Below are 20,882 nucleotides of genomic sequence, written 5' to 3' on the forward strand. Positions count from 1 at the left end.
GTAGATTAAATATAATTTTTAAGTGAAATGCAGTGGCAGCTATACTTGATTTAGGCAAATTAGGAATATTTCTCGGGCGATAAAATGTACTCAAAAATATTGCCTGGACAAAAATTAAGATAAATGCATACATTACTTGAACATGATGTCGCATTTTTCTCAATTCAATATGCATATTTCTTTTATCAGTGAATGTATTGCTCCCATTATCCGTTTATATCTATACATATATGGTAATGTTATAACTCTTAGATTGTATTGGACTTTTAGTATGTCATTCTAGGACCTCTCTAAAATACACAAAGAAAAATTAAATTCTATTGCTGTCAGAAGTAGCTTATATAGTTACTAATTAGGGACATACAAAGAAAAGCGAAGTGTTGTGGCGGCCATTTTGGATTTATGCAAATGAAGAATATTTCTATGACGACAAAATATTTTAATCAACCTTGCCTGAATCAAACACAAGGCAAATAAGCCCAAATTCCGCATATATCATGTTTAGCCGAATATTTTTAGTAGCAACATTCTATCAGCACCTAGTTAATAACCATAATCTTTTTACATATATGCAAATTAGGCATTGTTTACATTTCTAGATTGTACGAGGCTTTTAGTATGTCATTGTAGGACTTCTCTGAAATACACAGTGGATAAATAATTCTATTGCTGTCAGACTTAGCTTAAAAATAGTTATCAATTGGGAAAAATACAAAGAAAAGTGAAGGTTGTGGCGGCCATATTGGATTTATGCAAATTAGGAATATTTCTATGACGACTAGATATTTCCATCAACATTACCTAAACCAAAAACAAGGCAAATAAGCCAAAAACCTGCATAACATATCATGTTTAGCCAATTATTTTTGGAAGAAACATTCTATCAGCACTAAGTTTGTACCCATAATCTTTTTACATCTATGCAAATTAGGCACTGTTTACAATTCTAGATTGTACTCGGCTTTTAGTATGTTATTCTAGGACTTGTCTAAAATACAATATGAAAAAATCATTCCATTGCTGTCAGTAGTAGCTTAAAAATAGTTATTAATTCGAGAAAAACTAAGAAAAGTGAAGTGTTGTGGCGGCCATATTGGATTTATGCAAATGAGGAATATTTCTATGACGACAAAATATTTTCAACAACATTGCCTAGACCAAAAAAGAGGCAAAGAGGCCAAAAAACCTGTATCAAAATCATGTTTAGCCACATATTTTAAGTAGAAACCATCTATCAGCGACAATTTTATACCCATGAGCCCCCTTGACATTTATGCAAATTAGTCACTGTTGCACCCCTTAGATTTTATTATACTTTTAGTATGTTATTTCTAGGACCTTTCCAAAATGCATGGTGAAGAAATAATTTCTGTTGCAATTAGTCCTAGGTTGACCCCTTTTTTGGCGTAATTGACTGGACTCTATATGCATCGTGTACTTTGTTTTTGTACTTTCGCGTGAAAGATCAGTGTATTCAGCCAAGTGAGTTTCAAAATCACTGCAGTTGAATATTAAATCAGAAGAAACACTTCACAAAAAGATCTATTCGTGCATGAGCAAATATAATTTTAAGTTCTACAAACCAAACCAAATACAATAGTTTTACTACCAAGCAATAAAGTTGGAAAAACAAGTGTACGAAGAAAGCGTAACAAGGAAACTAATAAATAAAATTGAATTTCATTAAACTGGAGATTACGTTCCAGGTGTGATGCATTCATTGGGAACGTTAACTTACGTAATCGTTTTCAAGAGGGATGCAAACTACACTGTAATTGTATTTCTTATATGTATCTTACCAACCAAGAAATGTCAAAACATGAAAACGTTTACGATAATTAAGTGTCACCAAGATATTTTGGTTACTTGTTTCCATAGACCTCGCGTTCTTTCTGGCCGTTAATTGTGTCCGACTCGAGTGAATAGAAATGTCAGCATGTTTGCACACAGTGCATGACCATAAGCGTTTGGTGTCATGAGGTTACCGTTAGCAACCGGAAAGTCCTTACTTTTACAACATTTCAACACAGTGACAGGGGGAGCTACAACTATGGTTTTTTATCTGTTAAGCAGCATATATAAAAAAACTGAAATTTAAACGAATGAGCCGATCAAATATGAACTTTGGCAGGCATTCTTAAAATGTTACATTGCGGTTCAAGTTCATTGTTTGAACGTGCCTCGGGACAGATATTCAGCCTCTCAAACTTTTACAATATTTATTTGGCCTATCACTTGTAGGGGCTCATTTTGAAGCTTATGGAGTAAAAAAAAACGTTTTCACCAGCTTTGTATTGTGAAAATCAGGAGTTTATTTTACGCCATAGAGATAACACGGGGATGACGGTCATTTTGAATTTCAAGTATCGGTAAATATTGGTGAATTGACTACTTTAGTACCCAAATTTGCCTAATAAACTCTGATTTTTATTCCTGACTTTGAAACAGAATGGTTGAAAGTTCGCTTCAGAAGGGTTTAAGCAAAAGTTTAAGTCTTTCATTTTCGAGGTGCGAACTACCTTAAAGTGTAAATAAAAGATTAGTACTTGAAGTATGGAATAAGTTTCAGGGAACATAAAGCGGACGATCAACAGCGAAATGACTTCAGAAGTTCTTGTCAAAAAATGACAGTCATTGAGTAGGTATGGTAACTGTCACTTAGTCACACAAATTCAAACTAAAAGAAATTAACGAATGGAACAAATGGAAAAAATCGCCAATTTGGTGATGTCGAGTATGTTTTAAATGTCTCTCTGTACTAAATGAACGATGGTGACCGACATTTAATATAACCTGTCAATTTTTACGAAATTAAGAAGAAACTTAATGCTCAAAAACAGCTCCTTTGTACATTTATATAGCAAGTAGACTCTGGAAACTTGTCCGAATTAATAAGATATAATGTAATTTCACTCTTTTAATTCTTCGGTTTAAAGTCACATGCCTGTTTGTTAGCACACTTTCAAATCTTGCGATGTATTCTATACATGTGTGTCACCCCCGGAACAGATAGACGGTGCACATTTCTTATAAAAAGGCCAGCATGAAATTCTTTAAGACAGTCCGGCTACGGTTTTGCTCGACCATGAATGCAGCAATTATCCGTCGAGTGCTAGGCTGCACACTATTTCTGCTCTTCTCATACAGTGTTGACGGTTTACTGCCTCGATCCAAAATTACCCTCCAGAATAATGAATATTCTGGAATTTTGATCGCCATCAATGAAGGTATACGAGAAAACGTGGAAATTCTGGATAACTTGAAGGTGAGAATATCTCGTTCTGTCATGTACCATGAGAGAGAGAGAGAGAGAGAGAGAGAGAGAGAGAGAGAGAGAGAGAGAGAGAGAGAGAGAGAGAGAGAGAGAGAGAGAGAGAGAGAGAGAGAGAGAGAGAGAGAGAGGGGGGGTGGAGGAAGGGAGGAAGGGAGAGAGGAGGCAGATAGACAGCCAGACAGACAGAGAAGAGAAACAGGGTGATAGGGGAGGGACAGACAGGGACATACTTAGAGGTAGAGAGTGAGAAAAGCTTTCGGTGACCGATATTGATACGGCAAAGAGAGCTAGTTTTGAGTTGGAGGGGAGATGAAATCGCGCGGAAACTTCTGACCATTTCACATCTTTTTTCTTTTTTTTTTCATTTTTGATCGGATGGAGAATTTCGATCTTCATAATTTTAAAGAAAGATGGTGAAAAAATTATGTTGGTAATTTCGTAAAAATGATTGCACACAGGTAGCAGTTAGCAAAGCATTTTAAGTATCTGAGTGGGAATACCCTTACCCAAGCTGCATTCTACCTTCACAGCTTGGCTTTAAACTTACCTTTGGAATCGTGTACACAGCAAAAACAAATGTCCTGTAATACCATGCCTGATACAGACCTGTTCATACACCCCTGGTATCTGGCAAATTTTACTGGTCCTGTAACAGAGGGTTTTTTTTCTCAGGGACTGTTACAGGTACTGATCAGACCCTGTTACAGGCATGTACTGAAATCTGCCTGTAGTTTTTTTGCTGTGTAGTGACAACACGAGGCAATTCATCGATGCGGTATTCTGATTTATCAGAACAACGTCTGACATAAAGGTTACAAACGATAAATGTATTCATTATATTAACCAATGGATATTATGAAAATGACAATGGGTTTCGTCAGGTTCAGAAAGTCTGCAAAGCCGTAAACGATGCTAATGAAATGTTTAAAATTACACTATGAAGGCGTTCTCTTCTGACAAAGGAAATGGGTTTGTAAATATTCAGAAGTGATTGCCCTATATGCCATACAGACAATAGTCTGGTCCCTCCACTACGATCTACAGCCACGCACATAGTGTTATGTTCTTCTCAATAAGCTACTCTATTGGGCTATGTGTTTAGACGAATTCACGAAAGTTGCTTTGAGTTGTTCGAGATAATAAGCGAGATTTATAGATCTTCGGAGTGATTCACTTTTAGTGCAAAGTAATATGAGATTCTTCAACTTTAGTGGTTGTGGGTCTAGACATTCACACTCAGCAATGAATTCACGTCAATTCTACAAAGGAAATAATTGAGCACATGTATATATGTTTTATCCAGTTTTAATTGATTCATCGAGGTCAAAAGGGGAAATATTTTAAAAAATATATTGATCTATGGATACATCTGCAGATGACTTAAGTACGTATAAAATTGTCCTGTTCCCTCCAGTAAAATTCAGATATTTTTGTCGAGTACAGTATCTTGCTAAAAAATTCACTGCTGTCAAAAATAAGTGTATAAAGTTGGATTTGGTAATTTTCACTTTTGTGTTTCATCCTTTATATTCGTTTCTTTCTGTATAGGCGTTTTTTTTAATTAAAGTGATGTTTTTAAAAATGATATTACGGTTATTGGACATGTAGTCAAAACAAAGTTTAAGACTTTTTCTAGAGCATGGAAGTCGAGGAATAGGTTTTAAACTTCCTTTTACCATAATTGTAACCACCGTGCACTGTTTGTCTGTCTTGATTGTACTTCACAGGAAATGTTAACGGATGCTTCCTCACTCCTGTACCAGGCGACAAAGCAACGCGCCTACTTCAAAGACATCACCATTCTAATTCCTAGAACCTGGAGTGACAACATCACAAACGTCCTTGCCACCACAGAAATCTTCGACACGGCTAACGTCATCGTCGACGCACAAAACGACCGCTGGGGAGATAATCCGTACAGTAATCAGTTTGGTCCGTGTGGCAAAGGAGCCGAGTTCACTCATTTAACGGAAAGATTTATATTGGATAAAGATTGGACACTGTATACGTATGGTGATCCCGGTAAATAATGACACAATTCAAGAATACCTTAAGTATTTGACTACTGACGATCGTATATTAAAAAAAGCGGTTTGAGGGAGTCAAAATCAAAAGGATACGTCATTTTTGTACATTTCTTTCATCTGCTATGTAAAAGTTTGTTCTATATATGTATTAATTTGAATTTTATTAACAAAGAAGAAACAAAGCTTATCCCTCCGATGTTCTCCTAGCCCTGTCTTCTTACTATCTGAATCTTTATTTATCAGCTCGTCATCTCGGAGACTTTTTTCTCCTGTTACTCGTTCAAATTCTATTTCAGTATATCTTCTTAGACCGTATTTCCTAGTGATAACGTCGACAGTTTTCATTTAATGGCGGAACAGCAGATTAGTGCATTAACCTGTGGACACTATATTTGCAGCAAGAGTCATTGTCCACGAATGGGGTCATCTTCGTTGGGGATTATTCGACGAATACGCCACAACGGATACTGGTCATTTTTATCTGAACGAGAAGAGGCACGTTGAAATCACGCGATGTTCAGATCGCGTCACAGGAACGGAGTATGACGTGATGACGGGAGACCAATGCAACTTAAAACCTGGATCTGGCCAATGCCGGACATGTATTGCAGATTCTATCCCGACTTGGATAATAAACAGAAGGCGACGGGTTCATTCATGTTCGCAAGTTTCTTGGATACAGTAAGTGACGAAATGTGCCACAATTAGAGAAAGAATGTGAAAATGCTTCGGGGAAACCTTGCTTGAAAAAGTTTGTTACGCCCATAAGCCAAATTTACGAAATATGATGAAATATAACCTACAGATTAGTCGCAGTTGCCTGTACTGGTAACGCGGTATTTCGTTAAGGCGTTTTAAACCATACACTTTGTAGCTTGTGTTACAACCATACCTACATTAATTTTAGTTGTATATCATAAACGCTAAGGGTAAAATTGAAAGATAGGACTTAGAGAAATTTGGCGACAGCGATTCACCCTGAAAAGGTAACATAACTATGCATACTTCGAGCAACATGACGAACAGAAAACATCAGCCACTCACTTTTCTTTACTTATAATTTGCTAAGTAATCCAGTTAACGAAACACTCTACAAAGTCACTGGAAACTCAAATGAAATCCTTATTCAGTGTATTTGTAACGCAGTAAAACCTTTCTGGCTAGATCATTTGAAAGTACGGCATTGTATAATTATGTGTACAACACAGAGATTAAGACATTCAATCACCGTAGCAACACGGCTATTGTTCAATGCATTGTTGCCTGCACGTTTGACAAACAGAAAAATTATTATATGTATTTACATTTTGTCAAATTCAGGATCAAAGCAAACACATATGGCACACATAATGTGTGTATTGGTATATGACACTAGGAGTTTGTTTGCCATGGCATTAGTCATCACAGCTTGTCATACATCAGATATATCGTTGACAATTTACACCTGCATGTCTCCTAGGGTGATAACCATCACACACATACCTAAAGTATGTTCGTAGCAATGTGACAGGTGTTAACAATCTGTTTTGAATGTTCGTCAAATTTTCGATAAATAATTCGATTGCTTGTAATGAACGTAACTGTAACATGTTCAAATATTTGAGTTACCTGCAGTCATTGGCGGACTAACATGTTCAAATATCTGAGTTACCTGCAGTCATTGGCGGACTGTGTGTTTACACAGATGTGTAGCTTCCAATTATTTTATTTCACTTTTAAGGTGACTGAATTTTGTCACAGCGACAAAAGTGGTGATAAGAAGTCCCTTCACAACGCCATGGCACCAAACGATCAAAACATACAGTGTTCTTACAAGAGTTCCTGGGATGTGATGCTAGAATCAGAAGACTTTGCAAGTAACTCGAATCCACCGCGCCCCGGAGCAGACACAACTCCAAATTTTCGTATCGTAAAAGCAGCTCCATTACGAATCGTTTTGGTTTTGGATGTCTCTGGTAGTATGAACACTGTAAGAATTGCCACTTAAACGTCAATGCCAATATTTGTTGAATATTGTAACTTGCAAATGTCAGACACTTTACCAAACTTATGGTTCCACAATATTCATGACAATTCGATTCGCACGAAGTTGTTGCAAGGAGGGCCGTCAAATATTTAAGGAATAATGCACCGCCTCCCGGTCAATAATGGAGGAAAGCAAACTTTGCAAGACATAATGTACTTGGCGGAGCCGAGTTAATTATGGAGTGTAAAGTTTTCTTTAGTCAATTATGGGCCGGGAGGGGGCACATTATTGCTATTATTTTATAGTTTTGGCAATGCAAATGAATATATAGATGTAGAAAGCGTATGGGGGCCACAATGCTGGATAATCTGATACATTTTCGAAATAACCATAGGGTATGACACAACAGAATTCACAGGTATTGACAAAGCTGTAATATAATCTGTCTTATACACGGCTACCGTGTAAGTTGAACGCCAGGATTAGCTGTAACGGTATTGTTGGCATATGAGGACACGAAGAGAAGGTGTTGCAATAGGTTTTTGTTTTATGCTAGTGTGTGGAAGAGATATAAACGACGATTGTTCTTGTTAGTGAATATGGTAGCAATGTAGGTGTATGTCCAGTAATTCGAACTCATCTTAAAACGGTAGGCATGTCAGTGGCTATCGCTGGCAATTATTCAAACCTCACATTTTGTTACACCACTATCTTCGTTTTTGTCAGAATAACCGTATCGGTATCTTGAACCAACTAGCGTCCAAGTACATAAAAGCAACGGTGCCCGACAACAACTTTGTTGGTATCGTTGAGTTTTCAGATTCAGCTACAATAACGTCACAACTTGTCGAATTGCAATCAGCAACAGACCGAGACACCCTTGCAAATCTTCTACCAACTACGGTGACGGGCAGTACTTGCATCGGGTGTGGACTTAACCGTGCGAGTGATGTAAGGAAATATGTCTTGATTGAAAAACTTAAGGGATATGAACGGAACAGGTCTACAGTATAGCACAGAATTTCACAAAATGGCGAGCACTATTGAAACATGTTTTTCAATCAGTACCTCGTTAATTATTCATTCCTCATTTTTTTTCCAAAGAATGGCTGATGATGATGAGCCCAGGTCTTCATTATACATCTCAACCTTTGAGTAAAAGTGATGTTGATGACTGAATATTAGATTTTATTTAGCAATGACAAAAAATCATTTTCGTAGATATCTATTTATATTATCAGTCTTCAATCACCCTTTCTGAATGACGAGAACCACGAGAATAGCAGCAGTAAAGTCTTATATCCATGGTATCCATGGCAACACGTGACGATTATTATGAACCACATCAGGCGAAATACATATCTAGGCACATAGTTTTTGTGGCTGCCTTATTAGTGCCTTTGATTCATGGTCCTCTATGTTGTGTCTGTCGACAGGTTTTAGAAAATGGCGGTAAAGACGCCAGAGGTGGTATTATACTTCTGATCACCGATGGACAAGAGAACGTTGACCCTAGGATAGATGACGTCACACCCGGTCTTATAAATAAAGGAGTTTTAGTGGACACGATTGCATTCACTAACAATGCTGACATCAAACTGCTAGATCTTTCCACAAACACCTATGGCTTGCCTTTTTTTTACCCTGAAGGCGGCTACTCTACCGGCCTCGGTGATGGTTTAAGTACTACAATAACGTCACGGCTTGGCAGCAGCACAGACGTGCCTATAGAAGTATGTCATTAAATTAACACACTTAGCAATTAAATATGAAGATAGGACCACTTGTTCAAAACTAATGAACTACCATATTATTTTGATAAAGAAATCATGTAAATACGGCACTAGAAGAGATTTAAGAAAATAATTTAATTATTCAAAATCATTCACTGCATTCATATGCGTTCACAATCTTATATTGTAGATATTGAAGAATTTACCTAGTATATTCGTACATTACATTTCAGATGTTAAAAATTTTGCAGTTTAATTCTCTAACGTCAATAAAGAAAAGGTGGTCCCCGATCTTCTGCCACCATTTATTTTAAAGTTCCGGCGCTGGAAGGATATATTCTGGAATGATATCGATGTTTGATAGAAGAGAACCTGTCCAGGAGATGGTAGACTTGTACGGTACCCAGAAACCAAAATCGGCAAAATGTGGATAGGCGAGCAAAAAGAGAATAACAAACGATCGGCCGAATTTAACTGTTCAAATAATTTCATTTTATCAGAAGTTGAAGCTATGTGTTAACGCTGGTCTTTGTTGTCTCTCTTTGAGTTTAGTTGGAGAGTATCTCAGTGCCAATAACACCAGGTAGTACATATTACGGATATACTTTCATCGACGCCACTATCGGTAAGAATACCAAATTCTTCTTTTTGTGGGCGACTTCACAAATTTCCGTCATCGTTCGTAGACCCAACGGAGGTGTCATTGACGACTCATCACCAGAGTACCGACTCGATAATCCAAGGAAATCAGTTTACGTGGAAATATCTGGCATTGCGGAGGTATGTACCCATTTACTCTGCCTAGAAGGCACATTTATACTGAATATCGAAGGAGAGGTCGACGGCCAAACATTTCGCAACAGATAAACATCAGTCCTGAAGTAAGGAGGAAAAAGTTTATGACCTAAACATCTCTATATTTATAAAATACACTCATTGATACAATCTCATTGTATAAATAGCTACCTCTGCTTAGGCCGCGTTCAAAAAAAGTGGTGAGGGGGGGCTGGAGGAATTCAGGGGGGGATTCGAAAATTTTTGGGGTAGTCGAGGGGGGGGACTTGAAAGTTTTGCTCTGCCTATAGGGGGGGGGGACCTGAAAATATTTTGACTCCCAACATTTTGATGTCGTCCAATGGTTCTAATGTTAGTAATAATTAAACAAAATCTAGAACTGTTTTGTCATATTTTATGTCTTTAATCTCGAAAAAGTCTAAAAATGTATGAATGCCATTAAATTTTCATAGAACAAGTTGGCCTTGTAATGGGGTAGGAGCTACAACTGTTGATAATTTGTTCAATATTTCTATGCAATGTATCAAACACAGTTTCTTGGTGTCTTTCTACAGCATGCTGCTGAAAAACACAATATTCAGTTGGTCAACAAAGCCCGTTTGTCTAAATATTGGTGATAATTGAATGATGCAAATGCATGGTACACGTAGGCTGTGTTGGCAAGATGAATACTGGATAGCTCAACATTCTGTAGGGAGTAGAACAAGAACACAATTGTATAAACTGAACAAAAATATTGTCAAAATGAAAAGTTAATACAACTACTGCCCTGCTACTACATACTGGCAGTGACAGTGATACATGTAGCTCTGACTCTGATGTAGTTTAAGGAGAGTTTCGGTCATAGGACACTCAATTGACAGTGAAACATACATCTTATACTTGTACACAAGATCAGCCAGAGAGCAACACATAGAAGACTAGGGGACTAACAGTTACCATGAATTTTTGAATTCTGGCATATGAGAACAATCAATATTAGAAAAAAAAAGATGGGGTCACCATACTTGATCTTATACAAATGTACGATGAAAAGCCAGTTTTTCGAAAATCACTTAAAATCAATATATAAAACCATTCATTCAAGTTCATGCAGTGAATGAAATTTTCACATCTCACTGTATCAATAACACAAAAGTAAAACTCTGAACAGTAAAGACTGGAATTTAAATGGAAAAATGTGTGATTAAATGGAATGTTTTATTTGTTATCAAATTTGCCATTATTACACCCAAAATTTCTGAGATTAAAACATTAATTTCATGGAATATTTTAACCTTCCAGTATTGTCATTTTGTAAAACATTTTATAAGTGGCATCTATGTCTTGTACTTTGAAAAAAAAAATTCGGTAGGTCACTGTGCTCATTTTTTCACATTTGGTTAAACGTAGCTAGGAATACACAATTTTCATACTCTCTCATGATTGTCATTTTGTGTTGTTTTCAGCTGGTGCCATTGAACTGGCCAGAGTTGGATAAACTCAAATCGGCTTAGACTGAGAAATCCAAAAAGTTCACTGATGCATTTAAAAATGAATCAATTTAAGAACTTGCCCTAGGTATATGGCTCTACAACCTGCTGATAAGAGGTAGTGTTGAACATTTGTGTGCAGAACGACACATTGCATGTTTTTTTTTAATCTGCGTGCATTCCTGATAAATATGCGGCTATATGGTAATTGGGGGGGGACTTGAAAATTTTTGAGGGTATTGAGGGGGGGGGACTTGAAAATTTTTGAGGGTATTGAGGGGGGATCTGAAAAAAATAAGATTTCAATCGCGATTCCTCCAGCCCCCCCCCCCCCCTCACCATTTTTTTGAACGCGGCCTTATTAGAGACTTAAATGACTTCCTCTGGCTGCGTGTTTTGTTGCAAAAACTTCTAAGTCGGTTTACTTTTTTGCAGCCAGGTGAATGGTTCTATGAAATAAGTGGTCCGTCACAATCGGTACAGGTATCCATACAATCAGGGGTAAGGGACGGTGCTCTGCCGATACGAGTATCGACGTCTACAAGCGACACACTGGTCACAGAAATACCGCCATCAATCTCGATATACACCCAAGTTAGACTTGGATACACGCCAATTATAGGGGCTGACGTCACGGCCACAGTGGAGAGACCGGCATCTTATCCGCCAGTCGATGTAAAACTGCTGGATAACGGAGCTGGTGTGTCTTGTTTCATTCGATTTATCCTAACGATTGTCTTTAGGCATTCGATTTCACATTCATTATCATTTATGATATCATACTGATTTGTCAAATATTAGTTTCTTATTTTCATAGATTAAAAACCAGAAAACGATTAGAAACAGTCTGCTGTTATATTCCAGGACAGTCTACAGAAATAGTTCAGAGCAATCTAGCGCTCTGCCTCTCTGATTGTATGAGTAAAAGTTTTGCCCACGCCGTATTCAAGGCTGACCACTGCACCCATCAATGATATCAATGGATTATCCTTTTATATTTATTCCATAATAATAGGTGCCGATATTAAGAAAGATGATGGGGTCTACTCTGGCGTGTTTCTGGATTTTGTCACAGCCACGTGTCCGGACTGTCGTTACAATATCAAAGTGAATGCAAAAGGTGGAGACGGTATCACTGGAGTTTGTGTAACCAACGCAAACAGTGGAGTGCTTCCATTGAGGCCACGTGAGTTTATCCAGTCAGTCTCAGTGTGTTGAGTTCAGCTTTGGCCTAGAGGTTCTTTAAGGAAAATTTAAGCAAAAGGAGTATCTTTGAGTCTTTTAAGGCGCATACATGTGTTAAGTACAAGATGAGTTCGAATTCAGAGTGCTAACTGATTTTCAATTTGCACAGCTGCACCGGTCGAAGATTCAAACCGTACCGTCACACCGATCGATGATTTCAACCGAGTAGGATCTGGTGGCGTCATACAGGCACCCTTGGATGTTCCACTTGGTGACAATTTCCCGCCATCGCGTATCATCGACCTAAAAGTCGTTGACACATCGTACGACGATAAGACTATCACTTTATCCTGGACAGCTCCTGGCAATGACCTCGACCAAGGCACAGGTAACATAAATGCTTAAAATCAAGGCTGTTAAATGAAGATGTACAGAGATGGATGTAGAGTTATACTGTACATGCAATTCCTATTTTTATCAGAGTGTGGGGTCTTTCGGGCGCAAGATCTATTGACATACACTGATCTCGCGTAAAAATCTATATCACGACACTCATATCACATATTCTAGTTTCTATACAAAGATTGGTTTCAGACTCGTCAATACTAACAACAAAGCTAACATAATGATCTTGATTAATCTTTACCCATAGCTTTCCTTGATTGATTAATTGCCTTGTGATATATTTTGATAACAAAATTTTAAAAATACATTACATATTTACATACGTAAGGCTAGTCCTCGATATTCAGGGGACGATGCCCTCTATACTTCAAAGAAGGCATGTTTACTATTTTGTAGCTCACACATTTATTGATCACGCAATCAAGCAAGCATAAAATCATTTTACAAGAATCGTGTCTAGTTAGAGTCTCGCTTCTATACTTTCATTTTGAAGAAAAAAATAATAATGTCGCTAGATAATATGTGTTGGTAATTTATCTGCTGATTCGTGTTTTGCACTGTTAGGCGGTGGGATATCTACACGCGAGACTGTTATATGATAGTATAATAGGAAGAAATATATCCACATGCCACATCTATTATTTATTCTAGATACAGAACTATGTAGATTTTAGTGCAAATTAAACACACAGACAAAGACAAAGACACACACACACACACACACACACCATATATATACATGTGTGTATGTATGTGTATATATACATATATATATATATATATATATATATATATATATATATATATATATATATATATATATACACTTATATATACGTGTATGCATGTATGAATATACCGTGACACATTTGGTTTTTATCCTATGTCTCTAATAGGGATGACTATATTTGAATAAATTGTGTTTGTATTATTTATAGAGCGCTCATGAGTAACTTTGTAGATTGGCCAGGTTACCTAGAGATAGAGGGTCCAAACAGTGGCACGTCCATAGCATTTTGCATTAGGGGGAACCGCTCCCCATTCTAAGGTCTTTGGTAAATGATGACGCGAATAAAATGTATCACTAAGATTAAGATTTGTAATGAGATTGCAAAAAGGTGCTTGGCATATAAGAATTTTTTCCCTTTTCGAGTATGGTTTCTAATAATAACGGTTTAGTATGTTGATATTACAGCTGACGAATACGATCTACGTTATAGCATGGACTTCACTTCATTCGCTCTGAATTTCTCTCTCGGCGAAAAACTGACAAATGACAACGTTACGGCTGGGGATCTACAGTCTCCAAAACCATTTGGATCTCAGGAAACCATGACCGTAAGGACACCAGAAACAGATCAGAACGCGACCTTTTTCTTCGCCGTAAGAGCTCGAGACGCCAGTGGAAACGAAGGAACGCCGTCGAACGTCATATCATCCGCGATAGTGTTGCAAAGCACTACTGTGACGACCCCTGAAACTGTAAGTTCGCACCCAACTACGAATGAAGGTCGACAGATCACCGCATTACCCTAAGAGCAACAACAACCCTTATCCATACCGTTTATCATCGGATGTTCTCTGGGTGCAGCTGTCGGTGCCGGCATCGTCGTTGCTGTCATCGCTGCAATCTTCTATAAATGCGCTGGATCCAAGGCAGCTACAAAAGTCAAAGAAATCGAAAGCGGTCAACTTCCAATGACGGATGCACCCCCACCGGAGGGGAAATACATGGCTCCACGTCATCATAGAGTTACACCTTCACCAGAAGTCGTCCCTACATACTAGGAACGCCGATTCCTTCAACGGACAGAGCCACGGATTTCGATAAACGTATCATTAACAATAGTTGTGTTTTTACAGTGTTTTGCCATTCCTTTTGAGTTGCTAGATTAATCAATACAAATCAGAAGTTAACTTAAGATAAGTCGATTAGTTTGCGGTACGTAACTCTATCGAGAGGGTTGTAAACGGTAGTCCAGTGAACAGTTTGATTTGAATTTATGAAAATTTCTATATGAAGAATGTAAATTAATCGTATGGATCTGTTTTACTTATCCGTATAAATTCTTTTAACTTTTAGTTTGTTTGCCAATCAGCTATATTGATGACACTATGGTCATAGCAAAACTGAATCAACTTTGTATAGTTTAAACGTATTGTTTTGAAGGACATTATATCAATCTTTCTAAACGCCAAAGAAAACATATTAAATAGATGGGAAATACAAAATTGAAAATAAACGCTGCATTTACAGGTATATTCCAATGTATGACAGGAGACAAGAAGTCCTTGAAATCATATTTGATGTAATGGATTGACGAGTAAAGTCTGCGACAAGATAATGATCTGGTGACCATGGTTCTTGAGCTGTCAGCAGTCTGTAGTTGGACCGAAGCTACCATTTTCAGTCGCTGTTTTGCAAGCATCATATCTCTTTACGCGTGGGTTTGGCTGATAAAATGTGTTTTGTAATATTTTGTAAATGGTTTGTATCTTAGCTGCTAATAACGTATTTAGAGAGTGCCCTATATACTATCTTCATTTTGACATGTTCCAACCGTCTGTTGATGGAACGATAATAAAGCATAAAGAGTTTAAAATGGCTCTTTTTCCTCTTTTTATATAAGCTACAAATTTGAGAGACGGTAAAACGTACCTAATGTATGTATTTTATTACTAGTCGGTAGTGTATGCTTGTGTGTGAGTGTGTGTGTGACTATCGCAAACTCTCACATTAAGGAATGTTAACTTTCTTGTATTACGCTGTGAATGTTTATTAAATTCATGTGTACAATATCAAGCAAGACTGCATGTACATGCACGACACAAAAACACATCCTTGCGGAAATGCTGAGGAAAAATAAATTTGTTGGACTACTAGAAGTTGTAAATGTATAACTCGACTTACTTCAATAGTATAAGCAAGTAACTTCATGATATACGAGCATGCGATGGTCTACTGAAACTCTGGATCGGAAAATTAGGCTGGGCGACTCAGAAAGGCAAAGAGAGAGTCTGCCCTTCTAGTGTGAAACAGAGAAAACATGCTCGAGCTCAGATCGTAAATTGATGGCGCTGTTGATATCTCATTGGCATCTGTTACAGGTCAGTCAAGGTTGTACATCCATTTTCCTATTTTATCGATAACAGGTACAGACGTTGAGAAGAACGATGGCGTGTATTCTGGCCACTTACTTGAATTCACAGCCGATGGTCATTACGGAGTAAGAGTGACAGTGGACAACGAACACGGGAAAGGTCAAATCGTTGTATTGGCGACAGATCGACCAGATTTGTCTATCAATTCAGGTGAGAATTGTAAGAAACAGAACCCACAATGGTTATCAATTGAATTGACCTTATTATATCTAGATATCGATTTTGTCACAAATGTCATACTACTTTTCGTTGTTGTATAAGATCTCTTGAGTCAAGAGTGCAGTAAATGTGCGCATGCTCAATAAACTATGAATAACGTAGTATTCCACATTGTACAGTACACCTGTTTCAATTGTTCAAGTACGCAGATAATTTAACTCGAGTACCGTCAATTTCCCGTTGAGATCTAAAACCTTATCACTTCGGTCAAGAAGATCCGACAAAGGAATATAAGCCTTCGCAAAGCCTTAACATCCGCCGATAAAAACATGTGAAATAAGATAATATGACGGAATCGTCCAATTTTTCACGGGCATATTTCAGATAATGCTAACATTATAACCAATATGACCTATGAAGAAGTCGACCCCTTCAATAGAGTGGTATCGAGCGGATCTTTCCAGCTCATGAATTACAGACGGTTCAATTCAGAGGAAGAATTGGACACTAGTACAGAGATACCCGACATCTATGCACCATCCAGAATAACAGACCTATCAATCGTTTCCGTATCCAGGGAAACGCGTGACGTCACACTACGATGGACAGCACCGGGCGATGATCTGGATCGAGGCATCGGTAAGTGCTGAACACTAATTAAATTAAAAGATGTAATGTTTCATAGTAATATGAAAATATGCAAATATGTTGTCATAAATCAATGAATGAGAGGTAGGGTGAGTATCATTTACTTCGGACACGTGAAAATTGTTTTAAGTTTCGCAATTAAACCCTGGTATAACTGTACAAAAACTTAAAAATAGTGATTTTGTAAATTTTTGATTAATATATTCATCTTTGACGAATATTTCATCCTTCTTTAAATCTATCTTTTATCTTTTAGTTGCTTGGTATGATTTGCGGATCAGCGACACTTTCTCTGAGCTCTACGATAGTTTCGAGAGCGCCACAATGTTAAACTCAAGCAACGTCGTTGAGGGCGATCTTTCGTCGCCTGAGCAGTCAGGCTCAATCGAAATTGTGGTGGTGAAGTTGCCCGTGTCCGTTTCAACTTTCAAGTTTATGATTTCTGTTCGAGCAGTTGATGACGTGGGCAATATAGCCGAACCATCAAACGTTGTTTCTGCCAACTTTGAAAGGTTTGCAACGACAACTGTGGCCGACGTCATCGAAAATTATTCAGCAGAAGAAAGTAGTCTGCAAACTGAAAGAGGGCATGAAAACACTACACAGTTGGAAAACACCACACAAAGAATAATGGGTAACGATGACTCCGGAGCGAAGATGGGTAATGTTCAACAAAATATCAACGAAAACCGATCTGCTGAAAACGTGACGTCACAAGACGATATCCAGATGAGACTTACAGGATCCACTGAAAAGACGACAACGTTGAAACATGAAACGGTTGGAAATGTCTCCGTGGAAGATGCTTTGGTTGCCCCTCCGCCATCGCAGTGGCCCACACTTGCCGACGACATGTTTGCATCACCGACTACAGTCAAAGCAGCCAACACATCATCCATGCTCGGTTCCCTTGACTACAACATGGAGACTTGGGAATTTTGGACTCTACTGTCCGGTGGAACTGTTGCCATGGTTCTCATAATCACTGCTATTCTAGTCATTGCGCGTGCGCGAGAATATCACAACAGGAAAAGAGCAAGATTTGATTTGGATCAAGTTTCAAGTCCAATTGTGATAAGTGACATTATGAAAGGCGAGGATACACTTTAGAAGGGAAAATATAACAGATGAATGCGACCATTGGATTTGTACATATACAAATAAATTTGGTATCTATTGAAAACGAGCTTTAATTAAATATAAAAAAAATTTTCGCCTTTTTAGATAAGCCCCAAAAAAGTCACAAAATCACTTGAATAACAAAATAGGCGAATATTAAACTTTAGATAGAATACTGACACAGCAGCTACATGATCAATAAATATGGTCTTTTTTTTTAAAGTCAAAATCACCGTATTTAAAGCCTCAGTAGCTGCATATGTTTTGTAACATTGTTCACAAATATCATCAAATAGCGCGCTAACACCCTTTAAATCATCTTTCTAGAGCAAGACAGGTGTTAGTGTCACTGCGTCATTCCCAAAATGATGTATCACAAAAAGTCTTGTAAACATGAGGTATTTTCAAATTTTGTTCACCGTCTTGTATTACAGATCAAGACAATGATGTTTTTACGCAAAGGGTTTTAAAATATCATACAGTGTTTCCGGCGAACAAGGAACGTTCAGTTTATTTATTATTCAATAGGGTTTTCACTCAAGGAGCAATCAAGTATTGCCCAAACACGGTCAATGTATATGCATTTGCGGTCATATTTAGGGTTCGTTCCAGATTTACTGATCAAGTTCTTGCAATATTGTAATAACAAGCAAATAGAAAGCGAAGTCATGTGAATAACCTTCAAGTTAAAGATAGAGCTATTGAGATTTTTAAGATGACTCTGGCGATGTTTATGTAAACACCCATTTGATACAGTTGGAAACGAGTATAACATTCAATAAGGCAATTCGATCAGGAACCATTCCAATAATGTACCAGGTGAGCCGCTGATTTACAGTGTCTGTGTTTTATCGTCTGCTTTGCATATTTGTCACTGGCGTTTGGTTGTCAAATCTTCCAGCTTGTAGTGGTAGATATTCTTGAAATCCCCGTAAGAAGATACAGAGGACCACTCCTGAATATAGGAAGATATTGACGAAGACATTTCGGGATGGAGATGCCAAGGTTTGTGAAAAAGTTGATGAAAGCATTAAAAAATCAAAATTCAAATGCCTACACCGCAGAACAAACACTGATTATCCCTAAGCGACAGATTTTGGAAAACTGTAAGTGTTTTACTAGTGCTATTGGCTTTGACGAATTTGTGTGGTGATTCTTGCTAAAATGTCTAGCGCCCTTAAGAAGGAACATTTGGAACAGCTAGGACGCTCTTCAGCACTATCGTCACGCACGATGCATCACTACAGTCTCTGTTCCGTTTTATAGTTTCATATCACCAGATCATGTAAGTATTTTGCCATACCTCATGTGCTCGGAAAGCAACAAAATTATACGGAAAACATTCATTTATATTTGAGTTTAATTGTAATGTGAATAAACTTTTATTTATTAAAATTATTGCCAATTTGTCCTTGTGTTTTTATATCTCGTCGACATCGGTATTGTCTCTGTGGTGACAGGTATGTCGCGTAAATTGTCAGCGAAATTTACATAAATGAGCTGAAACATTCGATAGCAAAGTCGTAATGTTTTTCGTTAAGGTTCTAGTGTCTCGAACTTGAACTATAAGACTTAAAATTATCAAAATTTGCTTACGTAAACTTTCAGCCCGGGGTAACCATGCAAATTTTATAGAGAAGAAAATAATTACCCAACATTTAATTTTTACCGATACGTAATTCAAAATGGTCGCCGTCCCTGTGTTAACTCTACAGAAATAAAATTGTCGTTCACAAAACTAAGGCGATGAAAACTTTGCTTACTCCAAGAGCTTAAAATGATCCCGAGCGAGTCTTAGACCAAAGACGTATTGATAAATTTGAGAGTCCGGATACCTGTCTTAGCGACAGTGGTAGTGTTCTCGTAAAAATGTACACTTTTCTCTACGTCTCTGTACTGATTAAAAGGCCGATATTTTAGACAAGTAGTATCCTTGCACTGTGCGATGTAGTGTGTACCGACGTTTGAGTGTGTGACCGAAGCGTAAATCATTGACTGCTTTTAGAACAGTAGAATGATCTCTTCTGTATTGACGGTTCTAATTGTGCTATGTTGGTGTAATAAAGTCAATTGTGTGTGAAACCAGTTGCACAAAGCTAAGAAGTGTACTGAGGTATTGCCGCTTGAGCACACAAAAATGTCACGATCCTGAATGTCCCGTTTCTTGCATTCTTTTCCAATATACGAGCTGTTCGTCGTTCATACTACGACTTGATATGCCACATCATCCAAATCGCTGAAGCCTGCTTATGTGGGCTACAGGGGTTACATCTGAACGCCGCGAGAATAAATATAACGGGTATGATTGCATCATTGTCCTTGTTTAACTATCCGTCCAGTTCAGCGACTAATAATAGTGAACGTTATTACACAGAACGGAGAAAAGTTAGACGCAATGGCTCAGTCATCTTTGGTGTATCGTCATGCAGTGTACGTGTGTGTTCGGTCGTCTCTTCCAATACAGAAACCAGGTCAGAACGCATACCTCACTATGCGCCAAGTTGAAATCATCTGCACTTTCCCCCTACTCTTAGTACTGAACACTTATTGTCGTGTATGTCCTGATAGTACATCGTTCTTTTATTGTTCTTTACTTCCCTATTTGCCCATAGTGTACTTGATTTGATATCTTCACATGAATGATCGGGGTGCTCAGCTAGCTGCGTATCCCGCGATAGGATTTCAACACACCGGAGTTGAAGATTAAATCAGAAAGAACGCTTTACAAATACTATAGTTTTACTACCCAGTAATTAAGTCGGAAAACATACGTGTCAGATGAAAATGTAATAAGAACACTAAAAATAAAACTGAGTTTATTAAACTAGGGGTTAGTTCCAGATGTGATGCATGCATGGGGAACACACGTAATCGTTTACAAGTGGGATGCAAACGATATTGTATTTTTTATGTATCTAACCAACCAAGAAATGCCCA

The 20,882-nt window shown here is 37.8% G+C and overlaps 2 protein-coding genes across 2 annotated transcripts; both read left to right on the forward strand.

The window, feature by feature from the left end:
- The first annotated feature begins 3,075 nt into the window (after positions 1-3,075).
- LOC139136009 (calcium-activated chloride channel regulator 1-like) lies at positions 3,076-15,460 on the forward strand. Its single transcript, XM_070703828.1, has 11 exons — positions 3,076-3,265; positions 5,002-5,296; positions 5,700-5,982; positions 6,677-6,788; positions 7,022-7,270; positions 7,994-8,218; positions 8,704-9,000; positions 9,553-9,780; positions 11,703-11,967; positions 12,283-12,840; positions 14,053-15,460. The coding sequence occupies exons 1-10, from the start codon at positions 3,086-3,088 to the stop codon at positions 12,483-12,485; spliced, it is 2,337 nt and encodes a 778-aa protein (XP_070559929.1). The 5' UTR covers positions 3,076-3,085; the 3' UTR covers positions 12,486-12,840; positions 14,053-15,460.
- Positions 15,461-16,581: 1,121 nt separating this feature from the next.
- LOC139135943 (calcium-activated chloride channel regulator 4-like) lies at positions 16,582-19,342 on the forward strand. Its single transcript, XM_070703728.1, has 3 exons — positions 16,582-16,817; positions 17,083-18,519; positions 18,572-19,342. Exons 1-2 carry the CDS (start codon positions 16,586-16,588, stop codon positions 17,934-17,936), a joined length of 1,086 nt encoding a protein of 361 aa, XP_070559829.1. The 5' UTR covers positions 16,582-16,585; the 3' UTR covers positions 17,937-18,519; positions 18,572-19,342.
- Positions 19,343-20,882: the final 1,540 nt, after the last annotated feature.

Source organism: Ptychodera flava, chromosome 6, assembly GCF_041260155.1.
Source record: "Ptychodera flava strain L36383 chromosome 6, AS_Pfla_20210202, whole genome shotgun sequence".
Classification (NCBI taxonomy): Eukaryota; Metazoa; Hemichordata; class Enteropneusta; family Ptychoderidae; genus Ptychodera; species Ptychodera flava.

Coding starts and splice junctions, on each gene's coding strand:
- LOC139136009 (XM_070703828.1), top strand. CDS start 3,086: ATGAATGCAGCAATTATCCGTCGAGTGCTAGGCTGCACACTATTTCTG. Junction 5,983..6,676: donor TCGCAAGTTTCTTGGATACA/GTAAGTGACGAA, acceptor ATATGACACTAG/GAGTTTGTTTGCCATGGCAT. Junction 8,219..8,703: donor GACTTAACCGTGCGAGTGAT/GTAAGGAAATAT, acceptor GTCTGTCGACAG/GTTTTAGAAAATGGCGGTAA.
- LOC139135943 (XM_070703728.1), top strand. CDS start 16,586: ATGACCTATGAAGAAGTCGACCCCTTCAATAGAGTGGTATCGAGCGGA. Junction 16,818..17,082: donor TGATCTGGATCGAGGCATCG/GTAAGTGCTGAA, acceptor TTTATCTTTTAG/TTGCTTGGTATGATTTGCGG.